The sequence below is a fragment of the Saccostrea echinata genome, unplaced genomic scaffold (genome assembly GCF_033153115.1).
Source record: "Saccostrea echinata isolate AGI-Se365-2 ecotype Australia unplaced genomic scaffold, CSIRO_AGI_Sech_v1 ptg000006l, whole genome shotgun sequence".
NCBI lineage: Eukaryota > Metazoa > Mollusca > Bivalvia > Ostreida > Ostreidae > Saccostrea > Saccostrea echinata.
In genome coordinates this window covers 11850153-11871961 of record NW_026889755.1, presented here as the reverse complement: position 1 = coordinate 11871961, position 21809 = coordinate 11850153, and the positions used below count along the sequence as shown (strand labels likewise).

Here is a 21809-nt window from a genome sequence, read left to right as displayed (position 1 = left end):
AGGTACCTATGTAATGAAAAAATATATGTACGTTTTCGTATTAAGGTATCTTTGCAAGTTCAATTTACTAATGTTGGAATTACGTGTACTTTTCATGCACAAGTACAAAACGTACCCGTCTAGTGTATTTTTTTATGTTCATATAAAGTATTTCGAAAATTACATGTAGTACATGTAAGAGGTTCGTGAACATGTAAACCTGTATAATTATATATTTCGACGCGAAGGAAAGTGATAAGCATTTTTGCGTTATTTTTTTTGTTTTTTGTTGGTTTTTTTGTTTGTTTGTTTGTTTTTTGTTTGTTTGTTTGTTTGTTTGTTTTTTTTTTTTTTTTGACTGACTTGCAAGTAGTTACAAAAATTCAAAAACATACAATGTAAGGTCTACATGTAGGATAATTAAAATTGACAAAATAATATTTCCCTATATACAAATATTTAAATCAAGCTATTTATTAAATTTTGGTAAAAGATTAATTAAAAAAATATCATAGTAGTTAAATGAGATTTTTTTCTCCAATTTACGTATTGACATAATGCACATTTATTCTGTACAATGTACATTTAATTTTTTTTCATGATCAATTATTAAGATCGATAATTTCGAAGTTGATCTGGATAAATTAAAACGTGCATGTAAATTGAAATAATTAATAAAAAATAATTAAATTAAAGCACGCACATGTTCTTATACTAACTGTTCTTATACTAATGTTCGTATACTGTATCTTGAGATAATAAAATTCTATAATTTATCGAAGACCGTATGTTATAACCATTATTATCTTCTTTTTTTCTATTATAAATGAAAGTACTTATTGTCTGATAAATTTACGCAATATATATTTATATATCAATGGATTTTAAAAACATAAAGAAAATAAATATTTAACTATACATGTAACATGCTACCTGGAAAATAAAAATATATAATGTATCAATAGATTTTAAAAATAAAAAGTAATGAAAATAGATGTGTAAATATTGCATGTTGTCTGGAGAATTAAAGTATATAAATATTAAATCATGTTTAAAAATCATATTAATGATATTTTTAGACTACATTCACACGCTTTGCTTGTACAATGTTTAGATTATAAACTGGCATGTTGACTGGTCGATGCACTGATGGTCAACGCATTTTATCACTTATCCTGATTGACAGACCTGTTCGGTATGTTGATTGGTCGAAGCGCTGATGAGTTAATCGATAATCCTGATTGACAGCTCTGTTACGCAATACCGAACGCGCGTTCGCTTTCTGGGACCGCTACTGAATTTGGGGTTCGCTTTCGGCGTTCGCTCTGGGTCCGCTCTGGGTTCGCTGCGGGTTCGCTACGGGTGCGCTCCGGGTTCGCTGGGGGTCAGCACTAGCGGACCCCAAGCGAACCCGAAGCGAACCCAGAGAGCGAACCCGGGGTGCGCTCTGGGTTCGCTTTCTGTTAGGTTGTGTCTGGTCGGTACTGTAGTTACTTTTCTCTGAGGAAGTTGAATAGGCAATTACTATGTATTACTGTAGATTACCAAATTTTGCAACACCTTATTTTCGCGCAATATGTATTTGGTATTTATAAGCGAATCAAAATTTTCAGTCGCCCGCGTTGTGCAGTGGTTAGAGCCTCCGCTCTAGAGTCGCGAAGTAAGGAGTTGATCCTTACGTCGCGGGTTCGAATCCCACTGTGGGACGTGGAGCCCGGTCCTTCGGATGAGACCGTATAAACCGAGGTCCCGTGTCGCAGTAGGTGCTGGCACGAAAAAGATCCCTCACTGCTGAATGGCCCTAAGTGCCGAGCATAGGACAAAATTTGCAGCTCTCCACCGGCAAGTGGTGGCGTCTCCATATGAGTGAAAAATTCTCGAGAGGGACGTTAAACAACATACAATCAATCAATCAAAATTTTCAAAAATTCTGGTTATTGTTGTATATAATCTATGCTTATAAAATATACACGAGAATGAAATTTTTCCTAGCAGACCGTCCCGCGTAATAACGCGAAAACAATGTCCTCGCGAATAAAAAATGATGTACAGTGATTATGCTCTTTTTAAAAATAGATCTACATTTTTAAAAGACTGTTAAATGTCCATTATTTTATCGGTGCTGTCATCCGGTACTTATTGAATCGAGAGTTCTGCCAGAATGTATATCCTGTGACTGTACGCTTACTATAAATCATATTCTTTTAGAATGTTCCGATTTCTCGCCTATTCGAAGTAGACTTTTTTGTAATGTTACAACGACGTGTGAACTTTTTACAAATGTTAATACAATTTTTGAATATTTACATGATTTTTACAGTAAAATTTAGAAATAATTTAAGCAATTTTTATGAGAAATACATAGATCACTTTATTTTTTAACAGCTTACATATTTGTTGTAATTTTCAGTCCGTCGGATGGGACATGAATGGTGTCCCGTGTCAAGGATTACAACCCCCTTAGCACGTAAAAGATCGTTTCTCGAAAAAGAGTAGGCTCGCTGGGGGCCGCCAGAGAAACCAAAAACCGGACTTGTAAACAATCATCCGCGGTAATATGGTTGAAATATTGCCGACTCAGCGTTAAACAATAAACAATCAATCAATCATCAGGTAAGGCAACATGAATTTTATGAATAACTTTCATTTATAACTCTTCTTGGCTTGACTTTCGTGGTCAAGCCCTAAGAAGTAAAGAGAAGTTTGAAGACTTCGACTCATATTCAATTATATTGATGTTCAAATGGATAACTATATTTCAGTAAAGCGGCTCCGCTACAATAGATTGCCGCCAGACATCAAAAAGGCCAAAACCAATACATTCATATAATGGGGAAGAGTTGAAATTAACAGTGTGCTGATTCGCTTAACTTTTATAAGAAGTTGGTTACATGTACATATCAAGGAATTGTGTTATTTTACAAGAATCCTTGATAGTATTACAATTCCGGCTTTAGAACTCAATAAGCTTATATAGAGAATAAATTGCAAAATGAACTGTACATAAGTACAACCCTAGGCATATTCAATATAAATTGGATTTTTCTTTTAATTATAGGTGATATGTGGGGAGGAGTTTCATATCATGGTAGGACCCACATTTGTATCTTCACAGGTGTAATGGATTCCACTAATTACGAGAAGATTCTGGAGGATCTGCCATTTACCGATAAAGTCTTCCCAGCAGGACTTTGACTATATGTGACCGCGACTGGGAAAAAGGGGCCAGATGAGCAAACATCAGATTTTGAGTTTTTGTCATTTTTTAAATTCTCATAATATAAATAAAATTTTGTCAAAAAAAACAGAGTCATATCTTAAGTCGTTTTAAAGATATGACCAGATTTGTTCATTAACCTTTTATTAAGTTATTTTATGAAAAGGCACTTTAAGGTTTCAAAACACACATTTTTCTTTGATATGTAAACACATTACGTCCAGTCTAAAACCAAAGAAAAGTAATGACTTAAATATATTTTTTTCAAAATAGAAATGAAATAGGAATTCGAGAAGTGTACAGAATTGTAATCATTGTTGTCATGGTAACAAAATAAAGAAGACTTCTTATCATTAACATAATCACATTTACAAGTTCAAATACATTTGGTTTTTATAAAAGTTTCATATTTTCATACACATTCTGTGTTCATAAATCTTCAATTCTTAAGGAAGCTTTAAACACTAACATAAACTGTTTTTGGACTTGGAGAAAAGTATGTCATATAAAGGTGTGCATATTGAGTTTATGTAGTTCATTTTCATTATAAGGTACCTACCATATTTCCCCTGGATATAATGTTCAAAGACAATGAATTCTTAATGAACAGAAATTACTGATATATTTATTTACATTGAGAAGATACATACAAATAATTTATTCAGTTACTTTATATTGGTCTAATATAATGTTTAGAATACTTTTGTCTAGTACACATTGTGTCTTTCACTGTAGATTCTAGTTTATTCTAATCTTGCATCTAAGGGCAGATCACTCTAACTGCATAAAACTACCCTGGAGTTAGTACTCTTCAGTGTGCAGTGTTTGGAGCTTCCTTAAACATACAATAAACTTCCTGTGAAATAAAATGCCCATCACATTGCATAGTACACATAAGAACATGCTAAAACATAGATAAACATGTACATGTACACTCAACATGTATAATATACTTAGTGATGATGATGTGGTGGTACATAACTACAACACCACTTTAATACTAAAGAATGAAATTAAGTAATCTTATGCAAAGCATAAGGCAATTAGCCAATTATCATATATGGATAAATTACATATTGGCAGATAATTATGAACATGTTACTAGGTAAAATGAATAGAAACCTTTTCATGTTACAGCTGTACATTGTAACTTTGTAACTCACTTCAAGCATGCGTTTTTGGTAAAGCATGTAAATTGACAATTACACAATGTAAGGAATTTACCATCAGTGAATCACAAATTGCCTTACTTTAAACAAATCATACATGCTCTGATAAAACAATGTTATTTACATGTGTATGACACAATTCATACATATAGAGAACCTGACTTGACCAGATAATATGTAAAACAATCAATCACAACTTTTGTACATATAAAAAAAAAAGTAAATGCTTTGATAAAACACTGTTAAAACATGTACGAAACACGTTTAAAAAACACATGTACAGAATTAACCAGAGAACATGTAAATATTTCCTATAAACTTTAAGCATTAAGGCAAACATGTTTTAATAAACTGCACATAATTAGAAACAGTTCATACATGTTGAAACATGTACACAATTCCGAATTAGTGAATTACAAGCTTAATTTAGTAAAGCCTTTTTTCTGCCACCTTTTGGTTTATATTCTTCAATGCATTCTGTCAAGTCTATTTCTTGTTTGGGAACAGTAGGTTTTGGACATATACATTCTTTTGCTGTCTCTGAATAGCAGTGTTTTCTGATGTGGTCAAATAAATATCATTGTCGAGCAGGTTCAAGGCCTTTAATGGCTGATGGAGAAGGAAGAACACCTGGAATGGGAACTTTACTTTTGCTTTTCAGTAACATGAAAGTAACAGGCTCTGAGGAAGCATTTTCCCGACATCTAATAATTCCTGGATTCTCAGAATCCATGTAGAAATGGTGGTAGCGGGTTAGGTATTTCAGAGGTTTAAAGTACTGTTGTAAATAATTCTTCCATTCATAGAACAGGACAGGATCTTCACCATTGCCTACAACCTGTGGTATATTGTGATCACTTCTACTGGAAGTATTGACGGATTCTGCTACCTAAAAGACAATCATAGGGAAAATATGTTATAAAAGACACCAGAAAAATGAAATAAAATCTCTTATTTTTTAATCATAGAAAGAAAACTTTATCAAACAAATATATTATGAATAGATTATCATAGTATTTTTCATGTACTTGTAAATAAAAGTACCTGTGATATTGTTTCAGCATTGGCGTTTCTCCAGTGCACCTTCCAAACGACAAAATGCCAGTCTGGCTCAAATTTTGTATGGCCAGCTACCATCATCGAGTGTTCTATGGTTCTGTGTAGCCCTGAAGAACATGTTGAAAACATTTCTTTCCTTTCGTGAGATGTAGTTGATATATATTGAATTCATGTAAAGTGTTCATTACACTAATAAACTGGTGTACTGTAGTACACAATATTACGTAAATTATAACAATAACAGCATCAACCTACCTGTCAACACTCTCCAAAGACCATACCATAACACAACATTGTTTTTATTTTGTCCTGTACAGTTATCAAAGTGAACTTTGAGATCTGTTTCACCATGCCCAAACTTATCAAAGTAATGATGTACCATGCTCGTAACACTGTTAGCTCCTTTCCCAGGATTAGCTGCTTCATCAATAAGATAAAAGTTTTTTTTTTCCTGTAAAATAAGCATGTACATGAATGAAAAATAAACAAACAGGTATCCAAATAAATAAATATGTAGTGGTGATAAAGCAATCACTTAACAAAAATTTCTCTCTGTGGAGTTCTCATTTTAAATTCATGTATCATATAGATATTAAAAATTATAATCATATAAATTAAAATCAAAGATGTTATATGGTAAATGCTATATTAAAGGGACCCCCCCCCCCAAAAAAAAAAAAAACACATGCATAATGAAAGGGTAGACTCAGTATATTCCTTGAATATATTATATGCCTTAAATGTAAATGAAAAGGGTTAAAATACATGAAGTGAAAAAAAGGATTTACAGATCATGAATATCACCAAAAGGAAAAATATTCCTTAAGACAGTTTTTATGATGAAAATTACCTCATCCTTCAGAGCAGATACCAAAAACATGGCATTTACGAGGGCTTTTGAAGTAGATTGGTCCCACTTGTTGGGCATGGTGTGGAATATGGACCTGCTGAGCATAATTCAAGGAGTGTGGTGGGTAACCTATTAAAAAATTGAAAGGATTTTGATATATATAAAGAAAAATCAGCGACAAGACTGGTACAATTTCAGTCTGACAAAGCTGAGATTTAACATTTTATTAAAATAACTATTACAAATTACCTGCTTTAGCTCTTCATCACATTTAGAGCATTGAAGTCCATCAGAATTTCATAGAATGTCAAACATGTTATACGTGTTTCTGTGTCATTAATGTACGTATACATTATGTTCTACATATAATTTTTAATGGGTTACAAATACATGTATTTGTTTTGAAAACTTACCTGAATCTTGAAGAGCAATTGGCAATTCCAGAAAATTCTGTTTAGCTAGTTTGACCTGCTCACGATAATAGTCCTTTGTTCTTTGGCAAGCTGAACATGATTATTGTACTCTGAAAGTAATTGCTCTTTCTCTTCCTCAGAGAGATTACCACTTTTCGAAGTTCTATTTGCAAATTCCTGACATTTCTGACACAAATCAGTACAAGGTTTTGTAATAACTATATTTGGACACAGTTCCTGCCATTGTCTTTGAAATGTTAGCAGACTTATGCTTCTGTATTTCATTTCTTTAGCAAGACTTTCATATTCTTGGTGTATGTCTACAGTAGATTTGTCAGATGGTAACAAAAGAACTTGATGATTCTTGTAATTGGGAAGTCTACCTGGCAGAGTTAGGGCATTGTCCGTGGCGAATTTCATCAAAAATGTCTTGATCCTCACTGAATCCTGGTAGCTCAGTGCATGTTTTGAAGCTTTACCAGTCCCACCATGAACTCTAGGAGACAGTCCATCAACATCAAGAGAGTGTGCGATGGACTGCAAATTTTTCCTCTCTATACCATGAATAAAACAAAATGTCAATCTACATACCCGTTTTCCTTTGAAGTAGAATTCTTGATAGGGCCGTTCTCTTTCTTTTGTTCGGTGTTTCTTTGCTAGTGTATGAACACCCGAACGGCGATGGGAAAAAAGTTCCGCTTTTATAATCAGATCAAGTTCATCCTTGCTGACTTCCTTACAGTGTTCTCGGAATTCGACTGCCGATTCCACGTCAATAACTGCACTGCATGGTTCACCATAGAACTCCCTACATCCATATTTATCACTTCTAAAACGGGCCTGGGCAACATAGTCCCGTGTGTCCTCATCTGATGGTTCAATATTTACAAGGTCCACGTCATCATTGTCGGAATCAGATTCAAAGTTTTCTTGAGAACTGCTTTCGTTTTCGATCACATTATTTTCATTGAAATACAATTCATCTACAATGTCTAATTCTATGAAACTAAGATCTTGGTTATCTAAAATTTCTTGTGGTATAGAACACGTACTTCTTGTCTCCTGACTCATCTTTTCGCTTTAGATTGACCGCCATATTAGATCACCAATGAAAACAAAAGAAGGGGAGTAAATCGGAAACTTCCGTTTCAATATTTTGGCGCTTAATTTAAAACTAACGAAAGAAAAAAATATCATTGACAGCTTTTGGATCAGACGACATAGCTGATAATTAAATTACATTAAAAAAAAACAAAACAATTAAATAAGTGAAAAAACAAAACAAAACAAACACGCGTCTAACGTTTTTAGCGTGCCTTGCTTGTTATTATGACGTAAGTTTGATAGCCAATTTCTCATTATGACGTTTGCCGCATCTGGCCCCTTTTTCCCAGTCGCGGTCACATATAAGGTACATCTATATTATGTAAACTTTATATATGAATGATTCGCAATCAAGAATTTTGTTAATATGGTTCAAATAAGCTCCAATAAAATGGAAGATCTTCCGATTTTCTCCCGCCTCTTTTAGCGTAAAGGTTGGATTAGTGAGCCGAGACACGTGACAAAAATGGCGTCTGGTGGAATAACATATTATAAGTGCGCAACGTTTTCAACTGCAGTGAGCGAAAGTAAATGATTATTAGCTTTAGAAATTCAGGGAAATTGCTCAGCAAATGTGGCGTATAAACAATTTTGTTGAACGGCGTATACCATCTGCAAATATATATTGTTAACATTGTCCGACTTTTTGCATGAAGTAACCAACTGAGAGGATAAACGCACAAACCTATAGCTACTTTTTGCCTTAACGATAATAGATGTACGGAGCTGTGGAAAAAAGAAGTCTCTTAGTTCTGATTCTACAAATTTCAAGTAACTAATGTCTGTATGTTATTCATACAAAGCACACATTTTTTTTTAAAAACGGCCATTTATAATACAGCCATTAGGTGTTGTAATTTAGCATATCTTTGTTTAACGTAAAAGGTCTTTCACTTTACAAGAACAATTTAAAACTGATAGTTTTTTTTTATTCCTTTTACAAAATGAAAAATTCAATTTCAGAATCAATTTAGGCCTAAATCAAAATATTGTTTGTCTGCCCTCAGCCGACCGACCCACGAAAATTAGCCCGACTCAAAATATTTTATACCACTTTTAAATTATAGATATTTTTTATTTGATTCATTTCTTATCCGTTTTCATCCGTTTTTGTTTTTTTTTTTCATAAAAACGTGTGCGATGTCATTCATTGATTTTCCTTTTCCTTGATGGTATTAAGCGTGTTGATGATTTAGATTAGGAACCGAATCAAAGTATGACAGCATGGCGGTAAAAAGGAAAGTGTCTACCTTCAGGCTACCTTTGGATGATGATTGTTTCACAGTATGTGCTTCTGTCAGTGTAACACGCGCAGGCATATCAAAACAGATTTGTAATAATAGACTGGTAGAGTGTTATGGTGAAACAACGTTCGAGGAGATAAATTTTGATCTTGTTGATGAATGCTCCGACTACCACGTGCATAAAACGGACAAAGTTACCGTCAGTTTATCAGAAAAACTTAACAGTCCAAATATCTTCCTGCCTGACTTGCAAGAGCCGTTGCGTACTGTGAAAAACTTTAACAATCTCTTAAAATATATACACTTTACGTTTTAAAGTAGAGAGAGAGATTGTTCGTTTAGACAATATAGAGGAACAGGAAAACAAATCGGAGAGAACAACCCCTCGAACCAAACTGTTTGCCTGAGGCTGTTAGTTTGGTTCTTGGGTCCGACAAAACGCATGTTGTCCTAGAGCCCAGTCATGGAGTTATGATATAAACCAACTAGCGTACTACAGAGGGTGGCTAAAAATCAGAAGGTGCATACACTTCATAAATTGAGCTTTAAGCAGGTGCAGGATTGACATGCAAAGACAAATAGATTACACCAGATTTTTTAAACAGTGCATTTTGTTTCATGAAGCATAATTTCCAATAACCAAGAATATGTACATGAACATTTCGATTTTTTTTTATTATAATAGTAATTTGATTTGAAGTCAAGAAGAAAAAAATAAAATATTTTTCCTACCCACCTACCGATTGCTAAAAGTCTGGGTCAGTAAATGGCAAACAAACATATTTTTAATTTTGGCCTTAGGTAGTGTTTGCCAAAAAATTACAACTGTATAGATTACATGTAAACCTCAATATTTATTTTGTTGTACAGAAAGTATAACCTGCATCCAGTTCTACCTGTCCTTCATTGAAACAACATCCAAAGCCTGAAGCAATTTACATTCCTGTGTTTCAGATTGAACAGGCAATTAGGTTTTTATTTTGTGAAATGAAAAACAGACTGGAGGACAACCAAATGGGAAAAATTACTAAAAAAAGAAATGTTGACTAAAATATCCCCCTCATTAAGTTTTTAAGGTTAATTGGAAGCAAATAATGGGAAGTGGGAAATATTGATATCAGCTCTAAAAAGAACAAATACAACCTGAAGTCCGGATCAGACAAGAAAACCTGCCCGTACCAGAAAGAACTGGAAGAATTTGGATGTTGGATGGTATTCCAACTATTGAGCCTGTTGCAATTTCAGGTACATCTATAAGCTTAAATACAACCAGTGAAATAGAGAAACTGAAAGAACTAATTCTTAAGAAACACCTTTCACTTCAACATGTTCAAGTAGCAAGAGAAAAGTAGTTATATAATAACTATATATTAAAAAGTGTTCCCATATCAACTAGAGCCGAGCGAGGAAAAAAAAAACGAAAAACTGGTTCTTCAGCTGAAGTATAGGATTTTTTGATTGAATATCTTCAGAGAGAGAGAGAGAGAAAAAAAGTGTCCCGCCACAGCATGTCACGCCCGTCAAATATTGTTCAATTCTCAGTTTAGAGTGCAAGAAAATCATATCAACCTTGATACAAGGATTTCAATGATTTTTCCATTCCTTATATTTGTTTACACAACTGTGGTGTAGGCATTAATTATAACAAATATTACATTATAGATCCTCAACTGGTTGTCAGCGCTTGACAAATGCCCTTCTGCAGCCCCCTCCCAGCTTTCAGATTTGTGAGACATGATGCTATGAATTAGTTGATATTTTCAAAAAAATAAATAAAAATATCATATTAAACAACATCAATTTAGTCTTAACAACTAAATCTATATCAAATTAATATTAAAAATAAAAGGCTGGCCATCAAATTACATATGCTATAAACTGACAAGCAGTTCTTATGTCTAATTCCCAAAGGATACAGATAAGAGCTGCTTGATCAGAGATCCTCTAAAAGAAATGATTAAGACAGCTTGCCTTCTTACAGTGAACTCATTAATTAATCTTTAACTGGATGCATTTCCACTCATTACTCCCAATGGATGAGTGGATCTATACATACTGTCTGCTTTGTAGTGCAATAAAAATGCATATTTATGTCATTCTGAAATTAAATTTAAGGAGGGATTCTTTTCTGGTTTCTGACTACACGAAATATTCCAAGTATATTTGCTTGTATGTCTTATAAACTTAGCTGTAATGTATTTAAAAGGTCATATTTTTTCTTTACTCATCATAATTGTACAATTTTAAAAAGAAATGGTAAACTGAGTTTGAAATCCATAAGGGAGTATATTTTTGGCGGCGTATGAAAATATCTCCTTTTCTGCCTATCAAAATCACTTCGGGAACATAATATGTAATTAATTTTTTTATACAATCAAAGACTTGAAGAAATTTTGATATGTTACTAAAATTAATAATAATGCCCTAAAGTTTTAAAACATAGCAAATAAAAATGATTTTCTAAACAAACTACAATCTTGTTAGCTTTTGAAAGCCTCCAACCTTAAAACAGATTTGAGCAAAAAATCAGTAAAAAGTGTTTTTTTCTCTCTTACTAAACGGTCAAAGCTTTTTGTTTTTGTATCATTTTGTTTATTTATATGACTACTTTACCATATGTAAAAATAAGAAATATTTAAATATAAGAAGTATATAAAAATAACTAATATATCCTAAAGAATTAAGAAAACCAGAGGAAATCCGGATTAGCCTATATCTAAGTTAAATAATGTCAATTAATTTGGTAGCATCATCTGATAGACCCGATATGGTAACATCTCTTTGTGCAAAAAGAAAAACATTTTATCTTTTAAAACAGAAGTAGGCATCACATGATTATCAGTAATTTTTTACTCTAAATGTCAGGGAAAAAGATAATGACCTTGACCTGACCTTGTTTCTAAAATAAAACGGTCAAATTTAATCTAATTGATACTATCACTTAGTGATATTGTCTTCTTGAATCTATGGAAATTTCATTAATTTTTAAATACAAGAAATATGAGTAGAATAAGAGAAGAATCCCTCCTTAAAAACAAAGATTTTTTTTGTTATAAAGATTTATACAAAGAAAAAAACTGTATAATCTTGATGCAACATTTTTAATAAGGTTCCTGCATTACTCTTAGATTTGTAGGGACTATCTACCATAATTAAAACATTTTTTGAAATACTTGATTTTTTTTTTATTTAATGTCGAACTGGCTTTAAGCTGCAATTCATACGGACAACGGACATGCTGATTCCAATATCACCCCCCCCCCCCCTTCCCCGAGTGCTATTAGTTTTAATTATATTATACAATATCAAATTAGTTTATTATGCAATATCAAATTAATTTATTAAACAATATCAAATAAGTTTTAATTACTTTTCACCAAATTCATTTTAAAAGTTAGGCTAGCCAACTATTTAATCCTTCACGGCTGATTCTTTTTGCCCAGTTCCCAAGATATATAGATAACGACTGCTTAATCAGAGATGCTCTAACAGTTAGCTCCTCACACTTAACTCATTAATTTCTCTCTAATCTGACATGCAATTTTCTGCTATCAAATTCTCCTTGATTAGTGCTTGATAATTACACCCATGGGAGAGGTGGAATTTCTCTTGTAACATTACATTTGTTACAGATTGCTGTAAAGTGTATAATGAAAAAATAAGTATTTTCTTGATGTAACATTTTTTAATAATGATACTGCAACACTCTTGCATTTTTAGGGATTGTGTAATCTAATAGTAAAAAAAGTTGTTTTTTAAATTTCACTTAATTTAAAGGACACAGTGACCTTGAAATAGGTTGCGACACACCTTCTACCTAAGATGCATAAATTGGCCAAGTTTGATGATTCAAAGTCCAATAGTTTTCTAGTTATGAGCCGGACAGGATTTTTCCATGTTTGGCCATATCATCTTAATTAAAGGTCACAGCGACCTACTTTTTGTAGTCCCGTCTAAAGACGTGCGTATAAAAAGGAAGAAGAAAAATCTGAAAGGGCGACTTCTAAAGTTCCTAAATTCTAAGAAACCCACATGAAATTACAATTTTCTTTTCATTTGCCAGAAAGCTAATATAAAATGTATTTCTTTAATATTATAAACATAACAATAATTTATGCATATTATTTCTTTTAAGTCATATCAGGCCTCTATGTGACTTCTAAAATTTAGGCGAAAACTGGCTCCTCATAAAAAAAATTTACTCGCCAATGCACATTTTTTAGTTGCCAGGTAAATTTTTCTTAGGCACCAATTCAAAAAATGATATTAGTCAATATAGAGAGACATGTCAATTGCTAAATTTTAAACTTCTTTTCTGATCTTTATAAAGAAAAAATTAAAAATGTTTATAGTTCAGTAATTTGACGAACACCAAGTAAATTTATAATGGTCGTCGATTTGACGACTTATAGAAAACTTTTAGGCGCCAATCATAATTTTTAGGCGCCATGGCGACTAAATTAGTCGCCAAATATTTCCATTTTTATTTGTTTTCTCTGTGATAACTCTTTGAAAGTTAGTCGAGTTGATTTCTTGATCCTTCTACCGGAATGTAAATTCCGCCAAGAGAACGGTCAGGAGCTAAGAAGGCCTAATATGCATGTAATTCTCGTGCGGTTGTCTTTGTGTCTGACGCTAAGGACGACTAATATGCATGTAATTCTCGTGCGGCTGTCTTTGTGTTTGACGTCAGTGGGCGGGGACTATTGAAATTGACATGTGAGGCCTCGTGTAATTTAAATCTTTAAATTTATAATTTTATTTCACAATCAAATGGAAATATAAGGAATCACTGTCTAGTTAGTAGAGTATACCAGGGACATAAACGATTGTTGGAAACGTGGGATAATTTATGCATAACGGGCTTCGCCCGTTGTGCAAATTATTCCACGTTTCCAACTATCGTTGATGCCCTGGTATACTCTACTAACTAGACAGTGATTCCTTAAATAGAGCCCTGCATATGAATCTTTTTATGAATATTCATACTATATGATTGTTTAGAGAAATAAAGCCTTACCTAAATAAGACTATTTTTGTTTGATTTCTCCCATATTATAAACATAGGAATAATTTATAATCTGTTTACCACCTGATCAATGCATAACGCTCACAGCGCGTGTGAACAGACAACAGGGATGCTTATTCCTCCTAGGCACCCGATCCCACCGGGGGTCCGTGTTTTATGTCCTGTTCACAGATTTGAATTGTTTGTAGGTTTGATTTTTCAAACATCGATCACTGTTCGTTATCTTTACCATTTACATTTCAGCTCTAACTTAAGATTGTAATGATATTCATAAAAATAGTCACATTAATCCCGGGTTATACGAAATTTAGCACACTTGTACCAGTTCACGTCCTGTCAGAGTTTACTGTGATATAGAAACAATGGACGGAATCTAGTTTATTTGGAAACTGTTGTATCCATGATTTTGTATTCCAGTGGATTTGTATGATACATAATATACGGATCATGAAAATGTTTAACACAATAACAATTTATTGATTTATATGTACACTGACAAATGCATCCTTGACCTTTGACAGGAATTGGGCAGAATATAAGAATGGTTTTGGTACATACATGTCAAAAGCATCTTTAACCAGTATCAACAAGGAGTCCACCAGTCATAATTAAATAAATGCAACAAACCTAAACGCAGTACATGCCTATAAGAAATTAATTTCATCTCATAAACCGGAGGGGAATTTACAGTTTAAACATCAAATGCCTTGTTCAAGTTCCAATCATATTTACGTCATAACCTGCGCCGGTTGCACTAAAAATTCATCGGCCAGACAGGAGACACATTGAGGCATAGTATGACCGTACACAGATATCAAATAAGAGAACCTAAATATTAGTGTACCCTCGAGAACAAACACCTAAAAACAAGATATGTTTGTGAAACACTTAAGCCCCCCCCCCCCCCCCAAAAAATGGAATTTTTATAAGTCCAAGGGGCATAACTCTGTCAAAAATTACGATAGAAAATAAACATATTTTGTTTATTTTAACACAAATTAATAATTGACTTCGAGTGACATTGCGTACGATTTAACCGTGAACGATCACCGGAAGAATCTTTGGATGTAAACAACGAAGAGTTCGGACATCAAGAGATCTTATTTACTTCAGCATGTTTGGATGATTAAGCCAATTCCTAGTTGTTTTAAAGTTCAATAACATGTAACTGTGTTATATGTGCTCTGTTTGTCTGGATAATTCTACACAAACTGCCAACAGCGGACTTGAACAGATCGATATCGCAGTTGTTTGGAGCCAGAACATGTAAGTATACTACACACTGTACATGTGTGCACTTTTATACATTATCCCGTTTGAACAATGTTATAATGACTTGAGCTATTAAAATTTTATTCTATTATAATATAGACAAAAATCGGGTGTGGAGAAAAAGGTAGTGTAGGAAGGGGAGGGGGTTAAAAATTTACAAATACTCTGTCATGATTCAATGTGTTCTAAACAATAAGATGTGTTATGCCTTTTTCAGTTTGTTTTTACTATATTATTTCCCTACTGTGGTTTTAAATTTTTTTTTTATTTGAGTGTAATTATAATAAAATAAAGACAGAATCATTTCTTATGCTACTGTTTAAATTGTATTATAAGCCAACTCAGCACTTACATGTACATTGTATGTATGACCTATTCTGGGTTATGAATTATAAATTAATCATTCATTATTCTTCATTGCAGAGAATGATACTTGGTTTTGCCTGCCCTCATCAAAATATTTTGTGAGGAAAAAAGGATTTTACATTTAAAAAGTAGGTATAATTATTAACATGTGCTTTATGCATGGGTATCAGTATAATACACACATATCATTATCTGAGTTGAGATGAAGTTTCTGTAGATTCTCTGAATAAATGATCTTTCTTCTTTTTTTTTTTTTAAAAAAAGAGTAAAACTGAAAACAATGTGTTATTGTTCTGGTCATCATGTCATCATCAAGTTAATTATTATATGTATTTTCATAATTTTTTCTTAATATTCAAATTTTAAGCAAAGAAGAAAACAAACAAAAAACAAATAGATTAATACAAGCAGAAAAATTCAAAATAGAGAAAAAAAAACAAACAAATATATTCATGCTAGTTAACAAGTTGACGAGATGAAATGAATTACAATTTACAAGTAAATTATGATTGTTTAATTAAGATTTGACTATGAAGTTGCAGTATAAGATTTGAGTTTGCTTGATTTCTTTAAATGCATTACTCTGGGAGAGAAAAAAAGGTAAAATTCAGCCAGTCGTACATGAAATGAGAAAGATAATCACAATAAAATACAGTTTTAATGTATAATGTATATGACAAAATTGCACAATCTACATGCATATATTGTTATAATCATGATAATAATTGTTTTTTTAAGGACTATCCTGCATATTTGCTGCTGTACATATTGCACTTCATCTCATCTGCTGCTGGAATAAATATGAAAGATGTTCAAACCACTGTACAAGAGCCCCCTAGAGTCTGAAATCATGATGTTTTTCATTAAGGAGATCGGTGTGTGAAGTATTTGTTTTCTGTGCATTGTTGACAATTTTGAAACTGTTCAGTTACTCATGACTAGCTCTTTGACACAAACTTTGACATTTGAAATTCAATTTGAGCGACGGACAAGCAGTCGACATCATATGCACGTAAAACATCATACAATTGGAAAAAGACATTGATAAACTTAAATTTAAACAGATTTCATGTACATATATCTGGGAGCTTGGCATTAATTGAAATACATGTATACGTCTGATGAATTTGTCTCATAATGGAACCTTCAATTGTTATACATTGTAGATAAAAAAAATAAAATTGTAGATTGTAGATAATATTTATTTGGCCCAAAATATATATATTTAACACTGAAGAGGCAATTACCTTGAATAAATATTGTAAACTTGGTCAAGCATTTTTGTTCCTCATTTAGACAATGAATAACATTCAAGATCAAATGTCAAGGTCAAAAACAAAATTTACTTAAATATGGTTTATAAATACTGAAACTACTGTGAATTCATATACATGTTTTATAAGAAAGAATTCGAAGGAATATGTGTGTGTTCACTGCAATAATTATTGCTGTCAATCTATCTGACTATGAAGATTTATGAAAATGTTTTCTGTGAAACATAAATTAAATTCTCACTCATAAAAATATAGTTATTGAAATACATTTGTATGACACTGAACTGACCATAAATTAAAAACAATGTGAAGTGAAATAAGAAAATTTAACATTTTGAATATCTTGATTTTTTATTCAGCAAACATGATAAAGTTTTTGCATGTTTGTAAAATATCCAAATTCAAACAATGAGGAACTGAACATCTCAAACAAGAATACATTTAAATAATTTTTTACATGTTTAATAAATAAAAGTCAAGATATTCTAAATATCAGTTCTCGGTTTATGGTCTTGTCATACATGTATCTTCTTTCTGGATTTACATGAGTATGAATAAAATCTAAGTTAGGTATATATACATGTATTATTTTTCATGGTGCTCAGTTAACATTTTAGGGAAAAATAGAGTTTTGCATAAATTTTACATGAAACATATAACTGTTAAAACATCCAACATATCCTCCTTTTTATTATTCAGTATGTGTAGAGAAATTGTATTTTCAACGGTACGGTTATTATACAGTGTTGTACCTTCCCCGCATGAAGGTATAGACATTAATAGTCTGATTCTCATAATTTAAGAGCTTAAATTTTGTTCGTTTAGTCTACCTATTAATAATCATAACATAACAAAAGTATCTGAAGTCTGAGTTGTTGCCCCCCCCCCCTTTTTCCACGATTTCCCCTCTCTAACTTTAACCCCATTTATTTATCAAAGTGTATAAATTCGAAAAGAAATCGCAAATACCGTGACGTCTCTCGATCATCGTTAGTATGTGAAATTAAATCAAAATAAAGTCGGATTATAATTTTTTTCTATAATTATTTTGAAAGCTTACTTTCTTGACACGTTCGCTAGATCAGTACTTGCTTATGTTTTATTACAGTCCCTCTGTTTACATTTTAACTGGGTACTCGAAAATTAATTCGTGCGGGGTGTCGGGAATTAATGGATGTCGATCTCGATTATTTTTTATCATTAAAACATATTAAATAAAACCCATAATTATAACTGACTTATATATGATGGTCATTTTATTATTATTTTTTTCGTTTTGTCAAATTAACTCCTAAATATTAAAAAACTGAAAGTAGCAGGATAGGATAGGATAGGATTAGACTGAAATCACAGGATAGGATTGTGGATGCAGGATTCACGATAGGATAGGATAGGATTGTCAACTTACTGTACTCAAAACAAAACTTGACCTAGATATTTTTATGATAAATCTGTATACCAACTTTCATTTAAGTGTGTGCAACCTCAGCGAAAAAAATGAACAGAAACTGCAAACAAGTGGAATTTTCCTAAGCCCAAGGGGCATAACTCTGTCAAAAATTGCTCTCTCCTATCCAGAACAGAACTTGACCTAGATATTCCTATGTTAAGGTAATGATCCATACCACGTGAAATAACGCTGTAGGACGTTATTCACGTCAGTGACGTTATTACGTCAGCCCGTGCCCGACGCTTATTATATCAAAATGACAGACGTCAATATCACTTACGTGATAAGAAGGGTAAATTCGTTTTCGAAAAAAGGCAGAAAACTACGCTGTACGGTAATTCCCGGAATGCATGACCGAAGGAGAGTTGAATTTTGGATGCTTTGTTTACCATTTTGACAAACCGAAAGTTGACAAAGTCAAAGATGACATGAGAGGGTTGACTCGAGGAGAATTAAGATAACAAAAAGACTTCGACAAACGGGTCGGTTTTTTGTCTCTTTAAGTTGAAGAAATACAGAGTAACAAATAAATGGTTCTCTTGTCGAATGTCATTATCGTTTGCTTATGCTCTACCAGCAGGGACCTATATGATGGAATTATGATATCGTCCTCGAAAATCGTCCTCAGAGATAGACTCAGGTTTTGAAAAATTAGAGTTATGGAAAACTTAATTTGCAATAGATAAAACTGCACAAATAATGTTATATGGTATCCTTGCACTTTAAACCATTGAATATTTCTTGATAAAAACAGAATGTTATATTTCATCTTATTTAAAAGTAGGAAAGGACATTTATGCATTTTTTTTATATTGTTTCCTTAATACACACAACATACAGAAGATTTTGAAAAATACTTTTTAAAGCTAGTGCACATTAACCTTAACATTTGTTGTGCTGTGGGTAGTGTACACGTATTAGTGCACCTGACTAGTATTTAGACAGGTGTCCTTGGTTCGATTCCTGGTCCAGCCATGCAATTTCTCCATTGTTAATTTGTTATATATATTAAACAATAATGTTTCATAAGTGATATTAACTGACTGGGCAAATCTGTCTGAGTGTATTAAATATTTCATGAATTGTATACATATTTCAGTATAAATTCATCTCTTCCTCCACTGGGTAGATCTAAGCAAATTTAAAACAAGAAGCCCATGGGCCACATCGCTCATCTGAGCAAATTGGCTAGGGAAAAAAAGAGCAAAGATCAGTTTAGTAATGAAAAGTTAAAGGGGGGGTTGAATTTCAAACTACCTGATGATGCTTTCATATCAATATAACAAATGGTATTGCTGTTCTTGAGCAGCAGATTTTTTCCCATATATTCATTTGTAAAAATTTGATCCCCCATTGTGGCCCCACCCTACCCCTGGGGTCCCTCATTTGAACAAATTTCATTCTACACTACCCAAGGATGCCTCCATATCAATTTTACTACGGTAATCATGGCTTTTCTGTTCTTGAGAAAAAGATTTTTTCCTATATATTCCTCTGTAAACTTTGATCACCCATTGTGGCCCCATCCTACCCCTGGGGGTCATGATTTGAACAAACTTGAATCTACACTACCTGAGGATGCTTCCATATAAATATGACCAATCATGGCTTTGCTGTTCTTGAGAAGAAGATTTTTAAAGATATTTTCCTATATATTTCTATGTAAAACTTTGATCCCTCATTGTGTCCCCATCCTACCCCCGGGGGTCATGATTTGAACAAATTTGAAATCTACATTACCTGAGGATGTTTCTATATAAATATGACCAATCATGGCTTTGCTGTTCTTAAGAAGAAGATCAAATTTTAAAGATATTTTTCCTATATATTTCTATGTAAAACTTTGATCCCTCATTGTGTCCCCCCCCCCCTACCCCCGGGGGTCATGATTTGAACAAACTTGAATCTACACTACCTGAGGATGTTTCCACACAAGTTTCATCTTTCCTGGCCAAGTGGTTCTTGAGAAGAAGATTTTTAAATGATGCCATTATTTTTTCACTAGTTCCTAATTATCTCCCCTTGCAAGAGGGTGTGGCCCTTCATTTGAACAAACTTAAATTCCCTTTACCCAAGGATACTTTGTGGCAAGTTTGGTTGAATTTGGCCCAGTGGTTCTTGAGAAGTCGAAAATGTGAAAAGTTTACAGACGGACAGACAGACAGACGGACGGACGACGGACAAAATGTGATCAGAAAAGCTCACTCAGGTGAGCTAAAAAGAGAAATGCATAGGAATGTTCACTGATTTAAAGTCTCATCTGAATTCTTCAATGATGTTTCATAAGGCACATTCCAGACTCTAATATCTTTGGAAAAAAATATAATTGTTTCCTCCATCCTATGTTTGATTTTTTAATGTTTCGTATACTATTGTTAAGAACAGTCAACATTAGCAACATTGTATGAAAGAAAGTAAAGAAGATCTATGTAAATTAAACTCTGTAAATGAAAGAGGTGCATGCAGCCACACAAATTCACAGAATGGTATAATATAGATACTAGTAGCTAATAAGACAATGGGGATCCCTAGTTTACTATTCACTATTCTAGATCATCATTTTATGTATAAGTGTGGTGGGACTTGAACCTACAAATCTCAGTATATGACAGTAACAAAGAAGGGATTAGATAATAAATAGGAATGCCTATCAGATCATAGCGGGTGATTTAATAAAGAATAACTAAAAGTGCAATGAAGGGATAAAATTTTAATCGGATAAATTCAACTCTTTTTGACATTCTGAGGGCTTATAATATTATATAATTAGGTTGTTCAAGCATGGTTCTTAATCATTATTCATTAAAAAAAAAAAGACTTCAATTTCAATTTAGATTTCATGGATTTGTGTAAAGAGTGTGACTTTTTATTTGAATGAAAAATTATTAATAATGTCTCATAAAAGTTATTTCAAAAGAATAAAAATGCTTTACTTAAGGCAGAATTAATGACAGTGTTTTGTTTCTCAAAAGCAACTTTCATCAATTTTCATTTTTTTAAGTAAAAACCATTAGTTTGATATATTTTTTTTTATTATTAATTTTGAATATACAAGTATTTATCTGCACTTATTATTATAAGATATCATGCAGCATACAAAAATACATTATTATCACTATATGTACATGTGTTTTAATGACCCCTATATACTTCACACTAGAGTTCATATTGAATTCCATGGTACCATCATACAGTAAGAGTGATCTGCCATCAGATCTAAAAGTAAGGTTCATCGATACTCTGATAAGAGAGATATCTCTTAATGACATAAATATCTATTATTCCTTTATAAATTTGTAAAGTTGAAGTGTCTTTTTTGTCTAATTTTGCCCCACAAGCAATGCGATAATTGTTTGTATTTTACTTAATAAATACATTTCTTT

The 21809-nt window shown here is 32.6% G+C and overlaps 1 protein-coding gene and 1 long non-coding RNA gene across 2 annotated transcripts; one reads left to right on the top strand and one right to left on the bottom strand.

Moving 5' to 3' along the window:
• Positions 1–4733: 4733 nt before the first annotated feature.
• On the bottom strand, positions 4734–5848 carry LOC133180527 (uncharacterized). Its single transcript, XM_061315024.1, has 3 exons — positions 5680–5848; positions 5410–5531; positions 4734–5254 (listed from the first exon to the last, which is right to left on the bottom strand). Exons 1-3 carry the CDS (start codon positions 5804–5806, stop codon positions 4943–4945), a joined length of 561 nt encoding a protein of 186 aa, XP_061171008.1. The 5' UTR covers positions 5807–5848; the 3' UTR covers positions 4734–4942.
• Positions 5849–15248: 9400 nt separating this feature from the next.
• Positions 15249–16606, top strand: LOC133180526 (uncharacterized). The gene is made up of 3 exons (XR_009720349.1): positions 15249–15330; positions 15760–15830; positions 16441–16606. It is a non-coding gene; the product is annotated as an uncharacterized LOC133180526 (long non-coding RNA).
• The last annotated feature ends 5203 nt before the right edge of the window (positions 16607–21809 follow it).

Excerpts from the sequence above, each read along its gene's own strand:
- LOC133180527 (XM_061315024.1), bottom strand. The coding sequence starts at position 5,806 with ATGGTACATCATTACTTTGATAAGTTTGGGCATGGTGAAACAGATCTC. Across the intron at positions 5,532-5,679 it reads TCTTTGGAGAGTGTTGACAG|GGCTACACAGAACCATAGAA; the intron begins GTAGGTTGATGC and ends CATGTTCTTCAG. Across the intron at positions 5,255-5,409 it reads ATGCTGAAACAATATCACAG|GTAGCAGAATCCGTCAATAC; the intron begins GTACTTTTATTT and ends ATTGTCTTTTAG.